The sequence below is a fragment of the Pristiophorus japonicus genome, chromosome 4 (assembly GCF_044704955.1).
Source record: "Pristiophorus japonicus isolate sPriJap1 chromosome 4, sPriJap1.hap1, whole genome shotgun sequence".
Taxonomy (NCBI): Eukaryota; Metazoa; Chordata; class Chondrichthyes; family Pristiophoridae; genus Pristiophorus; species Pristiophorus japonicus.
The window spans coordinates 55,994,689-56,014,616 of NC_091980.1; the positions used below are offsets into that span (position 1 = coordinate 55,994,689).

Sequence of the window (19,928 nt, forward strand, 5' to 3'; positions counted from 1 at the left end):
CTTTTTTCTTGAGAAACAGCAAAAAGTATCCCTTTTAAATTTGGCCTCTCTCCAGGTACAGGAATTGGTCATCACAAAAATAAAATTACAGTAAATCTTTGTCCTTGTTTTGTGTTAGCTGAGTCACAGTCAATGCCAGGCAGACAGAAGTTTTTACATTATTTCTGCTACTTTCTGACTAATTATTGTCACAAGGATAGAGGCCACACAGGAACATAGGAACAGGAGTAGGCCATTCAGCCCCTCGAGCCTGTTCCACCATTCAATGAGATCATGGCTGATCTTCAACCTTACTCCATGTGCCTGCCTTTGGCCCATAATACCTCTGGTTAACAAAAATCTATCAATCTCAGATTTAAAATTAACTGATCTAGCACCAATTGCTGTTTGTGGAAGAGAGACGCAAACTTCTACCACCCGTGGTGTGTAGAAGTGTTTCCTAACTTCACTCCTGAAAGGTCTGACTCTAATTTTTAGACTATGCCCCCTAGTACAAGAATCCCAAACCAGGGGAAATAGTTTCTCTCTGTCTACCCTATCTGTTTCCCCTTAATATCCTGAAACCATTGATCAGATCACTCCTTAACCATCTAAATTCTAGGGAATACAACCCTAATTTGTGTAATCTCGTAACTTAACCCTTGAAGTCTGGGTATCATTCCGGTAAACCTATGCTGCCCTCCCTCCAAGATCAATATACTTTTCCTGTGATGCGGTGCCCAGTACTGCTCACAGTGGTGTGGTCTAACCAGGGTTTTGTACAGCTGCAGCATAACTTCTACCCCCTTGTATTCTCGTCCTCTAGCTATAAAGACCAGAATTCCATTAGCCTTTTTGATTATTTTCAGTACCTGTTCATTACATTTTAATGATCTATGTACTTGGACCCTCAAGTTTCTTTGGACATCCACTGTTTTTAAACTTTTCACCATTTAGAAAGTACCCTGTTCTATTCTTTTAGGGCCAAAATGGATGACCTTACATTTGTCTACATTGAAATCCATTTGCCAGAGTTTTTCTCATTCACTTAATCTATCAATATTCCATTGTAATTTGATGCTTTCATCTACACTGCCTACAATGCCGCCACAACCCTATAATTGTTATCCGTTTGCCAAAACCATTATGTATAATGCATGTTGCATTTACATTAATTCAACTAATTTTCAAAGATGTTACTATACTATTCCACCCCAAAGATTGATATTTTCATTTGCCTCCTTTGCAACAAAGCCCCCATATTTTAGCTATGTTCCAATTACAACCAAAAAGTTGAACAACCTTGTCACAAGCATCTGCCAGTCTGACTCTAACACAGTGAAGCACGAGGGTGCTCCCTTCCCAATCACCCTCTATTTCCTGGTCAAGATACGCTTGGGCCTGGAGTCTTTACTTAGCATGGCCCCACATAACTGTAGCCAAGACAGGGAACTCAGCTGGATGGGAAGGAGACCACCACATATTAGAACTGCGTCCTATTATTCGTTCACATTGTATTTTCACGCTGTAGATAGTATTTTATCCACACAATAGTATTTGATTATTTAAAACTAGATGCCAGAGCTCATATTTGATAGTTTCAATCAATCTCCGATGGAAGGTGCGTACTGTATCTGCAAATACTGAGCAAGGGCAGAATTGTGAGTGCTCCTCACTAATAAATAGCCTGCCACCAATCAATGTTCTTGTGAAGAATAACTGCTTGGGCAACAAAATATAGGGCTGCTGTCGCCTATGAAAATGGAGTTTAGTACTGACCTCAGAAAATAGTACAAGAAGATTGGGGAAAAAATAAAAAATACACAAATTCACATTCAAAAAGAATATTTTGCAACAGATTAAAATTTCACAATGGAAGAGTATTTGGATATTTATTCAAGGAAGAGAAACTGCACACAGTGCAGGAACTGTCTATTTTAAAAAACTTTTTTTTTTGAATACGTCAAGAATGGAAACATTATAGTACCGTTACATAGCTGTCAGCAGGAGATTCACAAGTGGATATTCCATTTTGGGCTGTCATAGATCAGCCCCTTCCTGACCTGATGTAACACACACGGGACTTCCAGTGTGCAGCGTCACTAGATAGTGATCAGAAGCTGGATGCTGGCTGATTTTTCACTTCCCTAACCCAGTGTGTTGAGGCCTGGCTGAGATCAGATAACTCAGCACAGACCTGATCGGAATCACTTCAGAGCATTTTTTTCTCACCAATTTTCTCATTTGCTGAAGATGATGGCTCCTTGCTGGAGTATGGTTACACAACTCCAGTGCCTCGCCAAGCTGCCGTTAATCATGGGCAAGCCTCGACTGCAAGTGCTGGCATTACAAAGGCATCACAGTCAAGCCCAATTTTTTTCCTTGCATAGAAACATAGAAAATAGGTGCAGGAGTAGGCCATTCGGCTGAACTTGCAACTTCAGTACCCCATTCCTGCTTTCTTGCCATACCCCTTGATTCCCCCTAGTAGTAAGGACTACATCTAACTCCTTTTTGAATATATTTAGTGAATTGGCCTCAACAACTTCCTGTGGTAGAGAATTCCACAGGTTCACCACTCTCTGGGTGAAGAAGTTTCTCCTCGTCTCGGTCCTAAATGGCTTACCCCTTAGCCTTAGACTGTGACCCCTGGTTCTGGATTTCCCCAACATTGGGAACATTCTTCCTGCATCTAACCTGTCTAAACTCGTCAGAATTTTAAACGTTTCTATGAGATCCCCCTCATTCTTCTGAACTCCAGTGAATACAAGCCCAGTTGATCCAGTCTTTCTTGAAAGGTCAGTCCCGCCATCCCGGGAATCAGTCTGGTGAACCTTCGCTGCACTCCCTCAATAGCAAGAATGTCCTTCCTCAAGTTAGGAGACCAAAACTGTACACAATACTCCAGGTGTGGCCTCACCAAGGCCCTGTACAACTGTAGCAACACCTCCCTGCCCCTGTACTCAAATACCCTCGCTATGAAGGCCAACATGCTATTTGCTTTCTTAACCACATGCCAACCTTCAATGACTGATGTACCATGACACTCAGGTCTCGTTGCACCTCCCCTTTTCCTAATCTGTTACCATTCAGATAATAGTCTGTCTCTCTGTTTTTACCACCAAAGTGGATAACCTCACATTTATCCACATTATACTTCATCTGCCATGCATTTGCCCACTCACCTAATCTATCCAAGTCACTCTGCAGCCTCATAGCATCCTCCTCACAGCTCACACTGCCACCCAACTTAGTGTCATCCGCAAATTTGGAGATACTACATTTAATCCCCTCGTCTAAATCATTAATGAATAATGTAAACACCTGGGGCCCCAGCACAGAACTTTGCGGTACCCCACTAGTCACTGCCTGCCATTCTGAAAAGTACCCATTTACTCCTACTCTTTGCTTCCTGTCTGACAACCAGTTCTCAATCCACGTCAGCACACTTCCCCCAATCCCACGTGCTTTAACTTTGCACATTAATCTCGTGTGGGACCTTGTCGAAAGCCTTCAGAAAGTCCAAATACACCACATCAACTGGTTCCCCCTTGTCCACTCTACTGGAAACATCCTCAAAAAATTCCAGAAGATTTGTCAAGCATGATTTCCCTTTCACAAATCCATGCTGACTTGGACCTATGGTCATACATCTGCACTTCAACCTGGGGTTGCAGGATAGCAATCAGGAGTGGGAACCTTGGTTACACTTTTCCCTCTCTAACCCAGGATTGTTGAGGTCAACTGTAACACAACAGACAAGGGATTGAACCTGGGACCATCTTGACCTTCATGGCTCAGCTACTCACTGGATACATTCACTAAGCCATCGAAGGGACTAATCATAGAATAGTACAGTACAAAAGAAGGCAATTTGGCACATCGGGTCTACACCGTGCTTCATTGGTTAATCCAATAATATTGCTCACAACAAGCAGCTGTAAAAGCATGTCCCCAATACATGTTCCCACTGTTAAATGACAAGGGCATTAGAGACCGAGAGCAGGATGGCAACAGGAATGGTCATCGTAGTTTAAAATGGGAGGAACGCATACACAGCAAGCTTCAGTTCCCTCACTTGAAAAATAAAACTAAAAGCTCCAGTCCTAGAAACACACGCATAACATAACTTACTTGCACAAGCTGGGTTAGCAAATTGTACTGACTGAAATCTTGATTTAGTACTTTGGTGAGGATGTAACTTGTGATTCTTCAGTCAACGGCCTGTGTTTTGGGGAGAGGTGCAAGAAAATATTAAAACTCAATCCTTGCCCCATGCTTTTTATGTTAAAACCTGGTAACTAGCTCTCCCTCACTACAGGCAGCCAAATTCCAAAATGAGAGTTAACCCTGCTAAAAGCTGGAACAATCAGCATCACCTTACTGCAGTTCTGCTGCGATACATACAGCTTTCCCTGTTAGTGAGGAAAAGGCACTTAATCTACTCAATGTACTACTGGGAAACATTAATACAGCACATTGTCAGTCACATGCACAAGTTCCACAGGGGGGAGGAGGCACTGAGGACTCAAATAATGAGGCACATCAAATCCTTTTAGAAATCTACTTGAAGTATTTCCGTGCCATCGTCCATCTAGACCCTACACTCTGGAATTCCCAATCTAAACCTCTTCACCTCTCCAACTCCCTTTCCTTCTCTCTTTCATCATTCCTTTTACGACCTCTTATACTATCTCCTGCTTTCACGATGTCTATTTTATTCCTGATTTACATTTGTGTGAAGCACCTTGGGATGTTTTATGTTAAAGGCGCTAAATAATTGCAAGTTATTATTTACATGTATTTCATTTGTGAAAAGTTGTTTTACTGATTAAACTTTGCTTTCTGGTTAAAAATGCTTTGTTTCATTTTTAACCCACCAATAATAATATGCTCGCAACTGGCTTTTGGACCCAAATCCACCCAGTAGTAAAATAGCCTTAAAGATGATTAGCCCTAAAAGAGTTAATTGAAGTGACTGGGTAATGGACAGCTTTCTATTGCACAACAGAGGACTAACAGCTGCCTATTGCATGCGGAGAACCAAAGGTCAACAACATGCATACATGGCAGATCACACATATCACTGACACTGCTGATATACCGGGAAAAAAATCCTTGGACTGTTTACGTCAAACTGAGTGAATCTGATACACTTCAACAGCCAAAAAAAAATCACTGCCACACAGTGATGTACACTGTTTACAGTGTAACACCTTTTTAAGGAACAGCTAGGCCTTGAGAGAAGAATATAAGAATGACCTGTGAAGCATTCCAAAGAGAGCTTCAAACTCAGATACCTGAACTAGTTCCTGGTATAAGCGTTGGGAGAATAATTTAACATGATGCTGAATATGAGCACAGATCAGTATCTCAAGGGTCTGTGCAGTCTATGTACCCATCCCCGTCATAGGGCATGGTTTAAAAATGGACATCTTTCTCTCTTTACCTTTAGCAAGCAAACTTTCAAATTTATTCTTGATCAATGTGGAAAATGAGGAAGAAAAGATGACCTTCGGACAGGAACACAAGATCATCCAGGTTTCCTGTTGATAATCACTATCGAGTGAACGGGTCATTTGGGCAAGTTCTGGTGGGCTGTTCCACTGGAACTTTAGGCAATTATAACTTGCAAAACAACTGCAGTAACTTGAGCTTACATCAGAGTTTACTGAACAAAACATAAATAGTACCTCTGGGTTACATAGGTCTGTTTTGGGCAGCAGACTACAAGTCCAGCTAGCCTACATTTACAAATCTCTATGTTCCTTAATGTGATTCTAGAATGGATAACCCTGATTTCTGTTTGCTATTGGGAATTTATTCAGAGTTGAAAGCACAAACAGCAATGAACAGGCAGGAATGGTTTGCTATAGAATGTTGTTACTAGTATATTGGCTTCCATGAAGCACAGCAACAATTGACAAGCCCAGTACAATAACTGCCTGCCACCTTCAACACTGCCCACTTATTAAGTGACACCATGCATAAAACTAAACTGACCACAAATGTTCGGTTATAATGAGGCATCTACTACTCCCTTCCTCCAGCTGTAACAAGTGAGTAAGAAGTCTATAAAAAAGGGAGGGGGCTACAAATGACAGATACATAGCCCATTTGGCCATTCTGCATGTGTGAGCCTAAACACTGAGTTTTGGTGGGCTATTCAACCTCAGAGAGCATCACAGCTGACTCCAATCCAGCTCTCACCCAACATTAACACTTTCAACAGGATTCACTGGATAGCCATCAGAATAGAAACCTTCATTGATTTCCCCTCCCCAACACAAAAGGTATGGAGATTAATTACAGCACCCTGAGTGAACCAAGCCAAGTCAGCACAGACTAGCAATTGAAACTGGGACCAGCTTGGGATAATCACCGTTTTCCCTTCGTTACTAACTGTCCAGTACCAAAATTATGTGGATTTTTGTCAGCGGGTCATTAACTGAAAAATTAAAAACATCCTCCCATTTTTTTTTTACTCAGAGAAATTTCAGCCTCTCGGTTGTATGATTCAATGCTGCGCCAAGTGATTTTTTTTCCCTGCTAGGCCATCAAGGGAGAAACAATGCACAGTTCATTTGTTAAACTGTGTTTCAAAGATGGAGCAAAATCTAAATATCTTGTTTCTATATCTGCTCAGTTCCATTCTCATCCAACTCTTAATCCACAACTATACCCCACCCCACCAGTAGCACCCTTCAGTTCTGAAGATGCGATACAGATTCCCCTTCCTTTACCCCATGTTCAAGACCAGCTACTATGTCCTCCCTTACTGCTGGAAGGGCTCCTAATGCCCAGAGTTTGCAGCACCAGCAGCCACATTGCACTCATCACCAGCAGCCCCCAAGTAAACCATTTATCACTCTGTGTTCTCACCGCTGCTGCCCTGCCTTGGCTGCACCCTATTCCAGAGCCCCTATCGTAGCAGCAAAGCCCTGGAGCTGAAAAACATGCCTTACATCCAGCCTAGTTTGAATACTCAAAGGCTGCAGCTCACTACTCAGTCCTCATTGTAACCAAATGTCTGATTATAATTTAAATATAATTTTCTTGCAGGGTTTACTGCACCTGCACCACAATCCTCAGGATTGACGGTGTATTAGTTACATACCAGCACAAATTAGTACTTTTTGGGGGGATTTCTGTCAATATACAAAGCAAGTTGTCGGAAAAAGATCAACAGCAAAATTATGAAACCAGCTCAGTGACACAGCACCCGAGCGGCGACTTACTCAGCCAACCTCCACCGCCCGAAACAAACCATCTCCAATCTGAAATCCAAGGAAAGCCGACGGGGAGGGGCACACGGCCGTCTGCTGTATATATTTTTATAGGAGGGCGATGAGACATCACATTTTTGGCAGAAAATAATTGATCAGGACTGAGCTGGGACTCGGTTAAAATAGCCTGCAATTTCAGAGCTGTTGCGATGCACCACTGAAATGCAAGGAGATGGGGCCCCGCAGGGTGCAGCAGCCCCTCACGGTCCTCTCACGGATCACACTCGATCTTTTGTGTGACGCCGGCCCCCGGCGGGGCTCGCTTCCCAGCTGCACCAGCGCCGCGCGGGTCGCCAGGGTGACAGCGACCCCGAGAGATAACTCACCCTCCCCGGGGTAACGCCAGGCGGGGACTCGACTCACCGGGAAAGTGTCAGCGGGAGGAGGCCGGGGCTCGGCGCGGGGACTTTATCCGAGGGATCGAGGGCCACTTGCCTTCTGCTGCTCACAATCACCTGAGCGCCGTCAGAGCCACGACACAACAATGGCGACCGCTTCACTTCCGCTTGGTGCAACCCCATAACAATTCCCACTCAGGCGCAGTATGCCACGTCGGGATGAAACAGGCCCACCCCCCTCCCTCACCCTTCAATCATAAAGGAGCTCAGCATCCCGGGACTGCCAAATGGCCAACAGGCAGAATGAGATGGACAATCGGAAAGAGCGCAAATTCATTTACACATTAATCATTTAATCCAAAATATTTCAAAGCGCCAGATACCTCAAAATAGGTCTTATCCGGAATCAGTGATTGTCACTCACGTGATGGTTGGGCAGGTATGACCCTGTGATTTTTCAGTCAAAACCATGCTTTGCTTTGGTGCACAGGACATCTTAAGTACAATATGTTTTAGTGGGTTTACAATCAACATCACTGTTTTCCAATGAAACAACGCATCACAATGTTTCTGATAGTATGACCTTGAAAATAGTGCTCTTTGCAAAATTATCTTCTGTGTTTTTGGCAGCGCAGAAATGCTTTATAAATTACACATCTAATTGTGGAAACCATGGGCTGAAAATGATTAAAAAGTATTAAGTCACAACACACATGCAGAATTTACACAATTAACATATATTTTGCACAATCATTTCATAAAGCAAAAAAGCAAATTGCCCATCTGTTCGGAAAAGATGTCAAATTCTGTTTGATAATTCTGTGAAGCATCTTGAGACATTTTACTAGGTTAAAGGCATCACGCCCGGCAACCAAATTTTAATTTGATTTTACGTTTTAAAGTTTAATTTGTTTTAATTGCCGGTGCTTTTAGTGTCCCCCTTCCCTTTTATAGGGGGCACTGGGGAAAAATTGTGATTTTAGTGCCTAAAAAAAACCAAAAAAAAAGAAAAACACAAAAAAAACAACAAAAAAAAAGGAAAGGCACCATATAAATGCAAGATGTTGTTGTTGAAATAACATTGTGTCATATCAACTTTGGGTCGTCTTCATCCACCTCTTGGTAGACATGAGCCCACAGTACAAACTGCTCCTAAATTTGACACTAAATTGGTAGCCTTTCATCCATAAGGACAGCCGTCACACTGGTGCACTACAGAGTACTGTTTAGTGGTTATGGACGAAGACATTGCTCGGACTGAAAGGGAATTTTATTTTGAAGTTGGCTGTGATGTAGTTGATGTGGGAATGCTTTATTTTGACTTTGAGTGTCTGTAAAGGGATATTATTCCAATCCCCGGTGTTAACTTCCCTGGTCTTGATTAACACAAAAAGGCACCAAAATGTATCAGCCTTGGCTCAGTGGTAGCATTCTTGCCTGAGACACAGTTCAATGTGCAGTCCAGTGACTAGAGTACATATTTAAGGCTGACACTTCAGTGCAGTACTGCAGGAGTGCTGCATAGTCAGAGGTGTCGTCTATTGTCTACCATTGCAGGTGGACGTAAAAGATCTCATGGCACTATTCAAAAAAGAGCAGAGAAGTTCTGGTGTCCGAGTCAATATTTATCCCTTGATCAGCACCACCAAAAGTAGATGAACATATTTAAAAAGAATAATGTCCAGATTTTAAATCACCATCAGCAACATCACTTGTCAGGGGTGAACAATCAAAATGAAAGACGACAGATTCCTGAGTCAATATGGAGTAGAGGATATGTGATTGGTGCCGAGCCAGGGGAATAAGAAAATAATGTGAGGGTCCAAGACATGCATTCAAATGGTGAGGTCAGATTGATGGTCTTCTTTTGTTCCTTTTTTAAAACTTGTAATTTATTTTATTTTTTCTGTCTCCTTGAGTCTTCCCATAGTTGAGAGGACAGGTTGGAGGCCTGCTCCTAACCTTTCCTCAAATTGCTCTTCAGCCAGCCACTATGAAGACTCCCTCTTCTGAGATGCATGAACTTCAAAATCTCAAAACGAAATTTTGCTGTATCAATTTAATCCCCCCTCCCCAATTGTTCTCTATGGTGACTCAAGCAGGGGATTTTCTGTAAAAAAAATAATAACCTGCTTTGAAATTCTCCAGTATCACTTGTAGAATTCCTGTATAGTTAGTTGTCTAACAACCAATTTGTGACTATCATTCGGGCTTGATCGGGTCTTTTTATGGTTCTGGAGGCTCAAGGGTGACATGCTTGATAATGGAAATAAGGAAACAAATCAATCTATGGCAGACTTGGTAATCCAATACTATTGCCCTGCTTTGGTAAGTCGCATGGTTTAGCTGGCTAAAGGAGTCACCCCGCACACACTTGGGAGTCCCTAAACTGTGCACTGCCAAACTACAGCTAAGCTCTCGAGACTTAGATAAAAGTCTCTACTGATCAAACAGAAACTCTCCAGCTACCTAGAATCAGAGACTCATGGGTGGTGCTTTTCCACATCTATCAGACATTCGGCTGACCTTAACTAAAACCTTGGATTTTGACAGTTCTGTGAAGGAAACAGCAGCGCGGAGTTGTGAATATTAGGACGAGATTTACCATCAGTAAGAGTGGCACAGATTGCAAACCCATTTGAACAGATTTATTGTATGTTTTATTTTTCAGTGTAATAAATCAAATTGGATGCAATTGTCTCCATTCTTCCTCTGAATGAATTACATACAACTGACAAAATGGAAACAGTCTGTTTGAACCAACGAATCGGTGTAGGTATTCATCCCCCACACGGGTAGTCATCCTAAATCCAGGTGCCTGCCATGTTCCCATATCCCTTTCTCCTTCAACCATCTATCTAACCTATTCTTAAATTTGGACATGGTCTCTGTGTCAATCATTAACTCCATTGTGCATTCCTCAGTGTAAATGTTTCTCCTACTCTCTGACATTCAATCATATCTATGCCCCTTCATTCTAGACCCCTCAATCACTAGAAACAGTCAGTTTCCATATACTTTGTCCCATCTCTTTATCGTTTTAAACAATTCTATCGAATCGCCTGGCAACCTGCTAACTGAAGAAAACTCACATTTTCAAGTTTTCAGATTTGAATGTGCTCACTTGCTGGGTTATAGGTCAATAGGTATCTGCAGTTCTCCAATACCTTGTCAATGTGGCCATTCTTAATGTGTAACTCTAGATAGTCAAGGGCTGGCAAGGTATTTGACACAGGAGCCATCAAAGCTGTCTGATGATGACATCGTCCAGTAAGGATCACTGGATAGCAGTAGTGAGCAAGACCCTGGCTGATCCTATTCCCAGTAACCCAAGGGTGCTACGGCCAATTGTCATCTCTGTACCATCCAACTGAAATCACCTATGTTGATGACGGAGCAGATTAGGCTGTGGTCCGTCCAGCAATCGTTGGCTCCTGTCATGGCGCGGGTGATGCACACGTCCTTGCAGTCTCTCGCTCGGACGATGACAGAGTCAAGCAGATGCCAGTTCTTGGAGCAAGGGTGTTGCCATGATGCCTTGTACTTGTCTCTCTGATGGAACAAGGAGTTAGTGATGACAAGGTCGTGTTCTAGGCATTTTGTCAGGAGCTGGAATTGGTTTTCCCTACCCCCTCTGTGCCGATCACACCTCCCCAGATGTCTGTGTCCTTACCAGCTCTGGCCTGGAAGTCGCCAAGGAGGATCAGTTTGTCGTCCGTAGGGACTCGGGACAGGAATTGCTTGAGGCTGGAGCAGAATTCCTCTTTGGCCTCATCTGTTGCGTCGAGTGTTTGGCATACGTGCTGATGACTGTGGCGCACTGGTTCCGGGCTAGGGTGAACCGGAGAGTCATGAGACGTTCTCTTATCCCGCAGGGGGAGTCTCTGAGGTGGCTGACCAGCTCATTCTTGGTGGTGAAGCCAACTCCAGGGAGGCGGCGTTCTTCTTCTGGTTTGCCTTTCCAGAAGGTGTAATCACCACCTTGTTCTTTGAGCTGGGCTTCCCCTGCCCGTGGCGCGGGTCTTACTTAGGGCGATGTCGATGTTGAAGCGTCCGAGTTCTCGGGCAACGGTGGTGGCGCGATATTCCGGTCTGTCGCTGTTGGGGTTGTCCATGAGGGTCCCAGGTCCCTAACTTCATTTTGAAGGTAGAAGATGCCTGTGCGTGAGTTCTTTTAATGTGAGGTGGCCATTGAACACTGGCTACCACACGGGCTTAGCAGAACAATGTCTTGGTCCAGTGGCAAGGGGATCCAAGACGACTGGCGACCAGGCTCTACTGTATGGGCCTAGTTGCCTATGGTGGGATGCGAGCCGTAAGCTCGGCACTGAGCAGTACCCTTCGGTGAGATGGTGAGAAATCCGAGGTGTGGAAAGTCAGGGATAGAGATTTCCTCCACTCCGGCGACGTTCGGGCCTCCATCTCCCCGGTGACGTTCGGGTCTCCCTCTGGCCGCTGGTTCCACTCAACTGCGGAGCCCCTGGCAAGCACGTGGTGCTCACAATGGTGACGGCCTCTCTGACCTCTCCTTCCACGAAGTGGACCTCTGGCCATCCCAATGCCTGCCCTCAGTCAGGAGAGAATACCTGGGAGAGAGAAGCATTACCTCAAATCTGAAATCAGCTAAATTAGTACAGACTCAGGCCTGGGATATTCTGATCTGTTTAGCTCAGGGCTACAATGAAGGCATCAAGGAAGAGCTCATTCTTTCTTACAGCTAGAGGTGAATGACCCTGGACAGGTCTGCATTGGTAAGTGCAGGACAAACGGTTTTCTGACCCAGTGGCGGCTTTTGCTTCCCTTACTTCACTTTAGGGTGTCACGCCGGAAATGCCACGTGTACCGACTGCGCATGTGCGGGAGGTGGGCGCTTAATTTCCGCCTAGCCGATTCTGATCCGATCGGAAGCTGAGAAGCGACGCGCGCGCGGCCTTCGGAGTGAAGCGTCACAATCGGACAGCGTCACCGCGAGTGCCCGAGTCACAATCGCAGGTTCGCGGCACAGGAAGCGCAACGCGCGCGGGCCCGGAGATCCGGCCCAGGGACCGGACACCAGCAGCGCCCGCACCGCAGGCTCAGGCCCAGGCCCAGCCATAGGCCCAGCCACCGCCACCGCCACCCCAGGCCTCAGGCTCCGACACTCACTCCCAGCACACAGTCCCGGCCCGGGGATGTCGGGGCGCAGCGCCGGCTACAACAGCCCGAACATCGCAAGGGCCGCACAGCCTTGTCTGAACGGTGAGTAAATTATAATACAGACCCCAATAAGGAGCAGCGGAGAGCCGCCCGTGGGGGGGTGGGTGAGGGAGGGTCCCCGGCCCGGAGAGTGAGGGAGGGTCCCCGGTTGACAGATCTTCCCCCCCCCTGATCCCGAGCAGTTGCTGAGGGGGCACCGTTTAGATGAACTCTGCGCCCAGCTCCTCTTCCAGCCATTTCTCGGCTGCTTTGCTTATAATCTTGTTGCTCCTCTGTCAGGGAGCACAGCCCCCTCGCCTCCCGCCCCGTTCACGACCCGTTTCAGCTGCTTTCCGATCCCAGCTCTGTAAACGTGTCAGTGAAAGGTGGTGACGCCCCGACTACCTCCCCCTACACAGCCACAGGGTTGCAGTTTTTCTAAACCCTTCAATTTAAGGCACGAACCTCGCCGATACAACTCAGTGAGGAGTTGTGTTTGTTTTATGTATTATTTATTTGCATTATTTAATTAGGTGCTCATGATCCCTTTTACCCGTAAGTTTGGTGTTAGTCCTCTCCTCCCAGGTTGCAAATAGCAAATAATGGTGTAGCAGTGTATCATTCCATCTTGGGCTTTCTGTGGGCAGTATGATTACATGCAACTGTCCCAGTTTTCTCAGATGCTGCGTTGGCGGACTCGCCCAGGGTGTTATTCTTCCCATCTTTAACGGTGGGCTAACCAGTGCACTGGTGGTGGATGCCAAGTGCAGTATTCTGACTCTGCGCAAACTCCACAAGAGGGATTTTGAAGGTATTGTTGGAAGATGCAAGTAGCTTCTGTCCAGGTTATTGAAATGTCAGGGGTGGGACCTAGTGGATGCCGGTTTTAACTTGGACAGCACATTTCTTTGGGACTAAACTGAGGAAAAAAGCGGCAGAGGGTGTTCTTGTCTCCAACAACTCCAAAGTCCCAATTCCAGTTATTTAGTTTAGAGATTCGTGAGTGGAAACCTATTAAATTGTTGGTTAGGAACCCAGCTGACCAAAGGAAAGTCCCAAATTTTGGTAGACTGGATGTACAAATTGTATATACGTAGCTGTTCCCTTTTACAATATTGCGAAACATAGTAGGAAAGATCAACTCTTGCATTATTCATCTTGTTCTACTGTTAGGTCAGAGCTAAAGCCCTTGTCACAATATTTATTTTTCCTCCTTTATTTAGGTCCTTAATGTTTTCTAAGTTAAAAGCAAGAGATAATGAGGATATTTTAGAAGATTTTTTTTTACTGATTTGGAGCATTCGTCTATTAATCTTTTGTGGGTGGAACTGTCGGACTTCTGAGTTCAACAGTTGTGGATTCATGTCCTGCTCCAGAGACTTGAGCACATAGTTTAGGCTGATACTTCAGTGCAGTAATGATGAAATGCTGCACTGTCAGAGATGCTGTATTTTGAATGGTACATTAAATCAAGGCTCCACCTGTCCCTTTGGGTGGATGTAAAAGATACCGTGGCACTATTTAAAGAAGAGCTTTCCTGGTGTCCTGGCCAACATTTATCTCTCAGCAATACACCAAAAATAGATCTTTGATTACATATCTCATTGTTATATGTGGAATCTTGCTGTGTGCAAGTTGGCTGTCACATTTGCCTACATTGCAACAGTGACTACACTTCTAAAATACTTCATTGCCTGCAAACCATTTTGTCATGTCCTGGGGGTGGGTGAAAGGCTCTACGTAAATGCAAGATCTCTTTCTCTCTAAGTTGTTCTTGCAATGTGAACAACACTGTCAATGCAGCTTCCCGTTCCTAGTCTCAGGGCATTAAGCGCCAACCTTACAATGTGGGACTGGTGTTAAATGTAGACCAAACCAGGTAGGGATGACTGGTTTGTAGCCTTGAAGGACATTAGTCAACCATTTTCGTTTGAGAATTTGGCCCTTCCATTTTTTTTTCACGGTGAGCCCATAACTGACCAGAATTATGGAATTCGATTTTACAACTTGCCACAGATTTGAAGTCTAAACTTCTTGTTTTCTAGTCCAGCGCCACAACCACTAAGCTACTATACCCAGTTGTCAAATGAAGGTGTGAAGAATATGCCAACAGGGTTTGTTTTGCACAAGTTAATATTTGGAATATGCCGTTGCCAATGGATAACGAAAGATCTCATATCACAACTTCCAATTTTCTTATCTCGTCTTGAGGGTGATGACTGCTAGCATGAACATATAGTTTTATTTAATAAGATTTAAAAATTATGGACATGTTCGCAGTGGGAACAAAAGCAGTAAAAATCAAAACTTGAAATAGGAAGTTCAGAGGGATTATGCAGGGGAGGTGACTTCATGATGGGACCATCAGTCACATCAATGCTGTTTTGATGGTGATCAATCAGTAATATGGTTCGATGGTGATCAACCAGCAATATGGAGAGTGATGCCTCCCGTATTAAATTATTATAGTGACAGGATCAGTTACTATTTGTTCGTACTTTCAATTGATGAAGCAGTAATGATCCTAGTGTCACCGCCACCTTTGAACACCTCTGTGGTACCTTACCTCGGAAAGTAGGCTCGTGGGTTCTTGCTTACTCTTAACCGAAATGTAAACTTAACAAATCTTATGCCACTGGGATGAAGAAATCGATGGAAATCCTGTTTTGACTGGCATGAAGTCACAGTCACGTAGTGACGTCACAAAGCTTTTCGCTTAAAATAAGATTTTTCTTGGCAAATATCAGATGCAAACCCCGAATATTGGATTACCATAATTAAACACATTTGTATAAAAGAAACATATAGATGTCTGACCAGATTTCAGTGCAGCATCTTTTTATGCTGACAGAAATCCTGTGGATAAACCGATTATGGCAACAATACTATGAGGATAAATAACTGGCAGTTATCCTGTAAGCTTCAGTTGTGGAAATGTCTTCCTTTTACAGGACAGGTTGATAATGAACCTATATTTTTCTTCTCTCATCTGGCATAGATTTCATTGTTCGGATGGGGAAGGGGAGAGTAAAAAGGTTTTAAATTTAATTTTCTGATTGCCTTTATGGCTCAATTGAGCCCCACGGACAAGGAATGTCCCCGCTTTGATCCTTAGTGTGAGCTGTTCGCTGATTTCAGCCGTGGCACTGTTGGTGAGGGGAAGTTGGTCAGAGCTGCTGCTTCTGATGCTATCCAGTCACCTGTGCTGGAAGTGTACATGTGTGGCCAGCAGATGAGATCAGGTTTGAGCTTGACTGTGATGTCCCCATGTCCAGTAGCTTGCTAATGGTCATTACCTAGGCTTACAAATGAAGAATGGCCACTTGGTCGAGAAGCAGAAGGTGATTGGACCTCGGTAAAGAGTCAAACTCCTTTTGATGAGGGGAGAAAATTGATGAAAGAAAAGAGCATGAATAAAACTTCTTGCAATGTGTCCAGAAGCTCTTTTGACAAGTTCACTTCAGGCCAGATGAGCTTGGCATTTTCTGCCCACTTCTCTGCATGGATTTGCACATCAACCTGGCCATGAGATGATTAACTGGGTTTCTATATATATTTCCATATATAGCTTTCCATATATAATTAGGGGGCGATGTCTACCATCCAGTGAATGTCCTGTCATTTTTGTTTCACCTTGTGACTAAATGTCACTGACTTGCTCACGACTCCAATACACACACCTTGGTGTACGATAGATACATGCTTAATCACTTTGCAAACACAAAAATCTGCTTATTGCCGTGCAATTTGCTGTGATACGCAATTCAATTAGCTCCTTGATTTGAGTACCCACCGTAGCCATGTGGTTTTGTTTCATCGATAACTGAAGGAGGCTGTGTCGGTATCACATTTGCTTTTGGGATTTTTCTCAATTCATGTCCCTATTGCATCCCCCTTTAACTTCTCATTGCACACCACTGTCTATGAAAGATCTGATTTCAAACTGCAGTTTAAATCACAATTGTTGGTTGATTAAGACTCTCAGATTATAGCTAGTTTTGGAAGCTAGTTAAGATGCTATCACACAGTGTGTTTGTAAAAGTTTGAATCTTGCAAGAGTGAGCTCCATTGCTATTTCTGGCTTCAAGGAAAGGTGATCTGGGGATGGTCTGGTTCCAGCCATGAAGATTGACACTGCCTTCTCCAAATAGGAGACTAAAATTGAAATTTATTTCTGCTCACAGCTACATCTTGGTGTTTCCTGAGAAGGTGGATTTAAAAAAAAAAATGGATGTCCTCTCCGTCTGCAGGATTGAGAGAATAAACTTGTTGGAAGTATTCTCAGCTCTGCCCTTGTGTGTCTGTGGGTCATCCCAAGTAGCACTGGTTGTACGCAGGAACACATGCTGTTAGATACCAGCAAATGGTGATTGTAGCGAGTTTTACAAGAGTGCACTTGGAGAAAAATTTAAAAAACTGCCGAGTATTTTCCCTTATTTTTCCTTGAACTTATGAGAATTGAATCCATATAAAGCTGTTGTTGTGACAGTCGACTTGTAAAATGACTTTTCAGTTGTGATCAACGTTCTGCTGAGCTGTTAATGGACTTTAAAATCCACCTGAAACAATGACCCTGAAATCCCAGTCCTCTGCTTCCCGCGGGCGCGCGCCAGAAAATGGCTAAAAAGATCGGCACCTACCTTTTCCTGCTGCGCCTACCAGAGATCCTGGTCCTGAGGCGACCTCTTGCGCAGCGAAGCGCATTCACGTTGGGACGTCCGAAGGAGTCACGTGGGCCTGGACACCCAATCACGGTAAAGTATTTTCTCATTCATAGTAATCGGAGTTTCGTAAGTCCGAAACTCCTATTACAGTACTGTGAATGAGAAACACCCGGAAACACTACATAAAGCATTAAAAAAAACCTTGCATAAATACATTATAGAAATTAAAGTTGAAAAAAAAATTTGCCAACTTAAAAAAAGTTTTAATTATCGTTTAAAATAAACTTTCCTTCGTGGGTAGGGTTTTTAACATTGAAATGTGTTTTTTTTCAATTTTATTTTTAGATGTTTTTGTATGTTTTAAAACTCTTACGCTTGTAAAAGTAGGCTATGCGCCTACTTTTACCAGGCGCAAGAGTTTTATGGCCGTTCTCCGGGCAAGAGATGGGCAAATAGCCCAATCTCTGCCATGGGAATGTTCTTCTCCCTGAGATGCGGAGGATCTGTCAAGCCAGAAACTTGACAGATCGGAAAAGCCGGTTTTCAGCGCATGCACGTTGTGCGCCGAAAGCCGGCTTTTGCGATGTCCTCCTGGATCAGTACGGACCCGGGGAGGCCGGGATTTCAAGGCCATTATTCTCACCTTTTTGTTAAAATTAACATTGTCCAGACTCCATCAAATTCTTTTTCAGCATCTTTACACTTCCAGGTTGCAGTTTTACTGAGACAAATAAAATTCCAAAAAGCGATTTTCCTGTTTCCTGTAGCTCTGATTTTAAGTGATGGGAATAGTGTTCTGAAACTCTGCATATTATCTCTTCCCAGGTCCTGTGCCAAATCAATTGATGCATCAACATCCTCCAGCCCCCACTGAGCAAGGGTATAATGTGGTCCCACCAGCACCATATTCGCAGCAATTACCAGCAAAGAACTTTCCACAGCATGCTGTTGAACAACATAACTATGATTACCATCAAAATCTTCAGCCTATTGGTAATTTTCAGAACTTTGGACAGACTACCAGCAGACCTCCACTAAATGCTACCCCATTACAGAAGGGGAGCTCTGCTGATGGACAGAATGTACCTTTGGCTGCATATCCAGGATCTTACTCAAGAATGCCACTGCCTTCTCAAAGCTCATTTGCACCTGCACCTTCCAGCAGTGTTCCGCCCAGAGCCTCAATCCTTCCACAGCCAAGCTGGCAGTATAGGCCTCCACAGCAGTCGCATCCTGTCGGCCAGCCTCCAGCAGGGATGCAAACAAACCATGTAGTTCCAGCTGCTGGAACTGGCCAGGGGCGAGTACCTACAGAGCCCTTGTCTACCACCTATGGAAGCTCTGGTCCAAAGCCAGCGATGGGCAATCAGTATGTAAATCCAGCTGGAGGACCTGTTGCACAGAACTATACAAACCAAGGTAAGCCGGGATTTATGCTTCAGTTTCCTCCAACGATGAAATATTGATATGGTTACTTATAAAGAGTTGACTTGTACTGAAACAAACTAACTGCCATCTTCCTGTACAGACGCTGCCACTTTCAGTAATGAAAATGCCTGCATTCCTCAAGTGGCTACAGTTACTTTGGGCTCAATTTTGGCCAGGAGTTGCTCTGTTTTTTATTGGAGTAACTTGGTTTTTCTGGCATGACTTAAAAATCCCCCATTTTGCACATTCAGTTTGCACCAGTGTAAGTGAGATAGTTATGAATTTTTTTAGTTTAGTTTTTTTTCTCAAAAGGGGGCGTTACCCGCCACGTATGCCAGTTCCCCCCAATTAGGCAATTTTGGCCAGCTAATAGTTACTCCAAATCTACTAAGGCCAGCGTATGTGGCCACTTCAGAAAACCCTTGCGGAGAGTTAAGAAATCAGCACAGGTAGGTAGATCGAAGGCCATTCGGCCTGGGATAGGGTAGGGGAGAGGACCTGCACCTAAAACACCAAGACTTACAAAACACTAAACTTTGGAAACAAATAAAAAAAAAAAAAAAAAATTGAAGTAAACCCTACCTTCATCTTAAAACTTGGCCCGGGAAGGCAGCGGTGCGGGAGGCCACTCGGCCTGGGCTAGGGGCGGGCAGGCAGGCAGGAGAACTGATAGTGCTCCAGCCTGGATGATTTCTATCAGTTCTGCCTGCCTGCCCACCCCTAGCCCAGGCCGAGTGGCCTCTCGGTGCGATTTCTAAGATTAAAGTGATTAAAGCTTCAAATCAAATGGAACTAAGCAGTCCGTGCAATTGCCACTCCATACCCCTATTCACAACATTTGGTGGATATCGGGTCCCCCACAGCGGCTGCAGCGGCAAAACACGGAGAGGCTGGGGATTCCAGTGGCCGGCATCAGGTCCCCCACAGCGGCTGCAGCAAGGCGAGGAGCTACTGCGCAAGCGTGGACACTCCACTGCATATGTGCAGACTTCCCGGCACTGTTTTCGGTGCAGGACGCCAGCTCCACCCCCGACTCAACTGGCCACGCTGCGCGACCA

The 19,928-nt window shown here is 44.4% G+C and overlaps 2 protein-coding genes and 1 long non-coding RNA gene across 9 annotated transcripts in view; 1 reads left to right on the forward strand and 2 right to left on the reverse strand.

Annotated features, from left to right (window-relative positions):
- Positions 1–7,799, reverse strand: part of sar1b (secretion associated, Ras related GTPase 1B) — a 36,736-nt gene extending 28,937 nt beyond the window's left edge. The window contains exons 1-2 of one of the 7 annotated variants that reach the window (XM_070878213.1): positions 7,629–7,780; positions 4,114–4,203 (exon numbers count right to left, since the gene is read on the reverse strand). The gene's annotated coding sequence lies outside the window, so the exon portion shown is untranslated. Of the gene's footprint in view, positions 1–4,113; positions 4,204–7,217; positions 7,561–7,591 lie in introns of those variants that run through there. The other 6 variants (XM_070878215.1, XM_070878214.1, XM_070878218.1 and 3 more) reach the window with 6 other exon arrangements.
- A 2,447-nt stretch (positions 7,800–10,246) lies between these two features.
- On the reverse strand, positions 10,247–13,101 carry LOC139262919 (uncharacterized). The gene is made up of 2 exons (XR_011592999.1): positions 12,864–13,101; positions 10,247–12,189 (listed from the first exon to the last, which is right to left on the reverse strand). It is a non-coding gene; the product is annotated as an uncharacterized lncRNA (long non-coding RNA).
- Positions 12,487–19,928, forward strand: part of sec24a (SEC24 homolog A, COPII coat complex component) — a 64,455-nt gene continuing 57,013 nt past the window's right edge. Inside the window, exons 1-2 of the mRNA XM_070878220.1 lie at positions 12,487–12,841; positions 18,268–18,861. Coding sequence (XP_070734321.1) covers positions 12,775–12,841; positions 18,268–18,861 — 661 coding nt within the window. The 5' untranslated portion in view covers positions 12,487–12,774. The remainder of the gene's footprint in view (positions 12,842–18,267; positions 18,862–19,928) is intronic.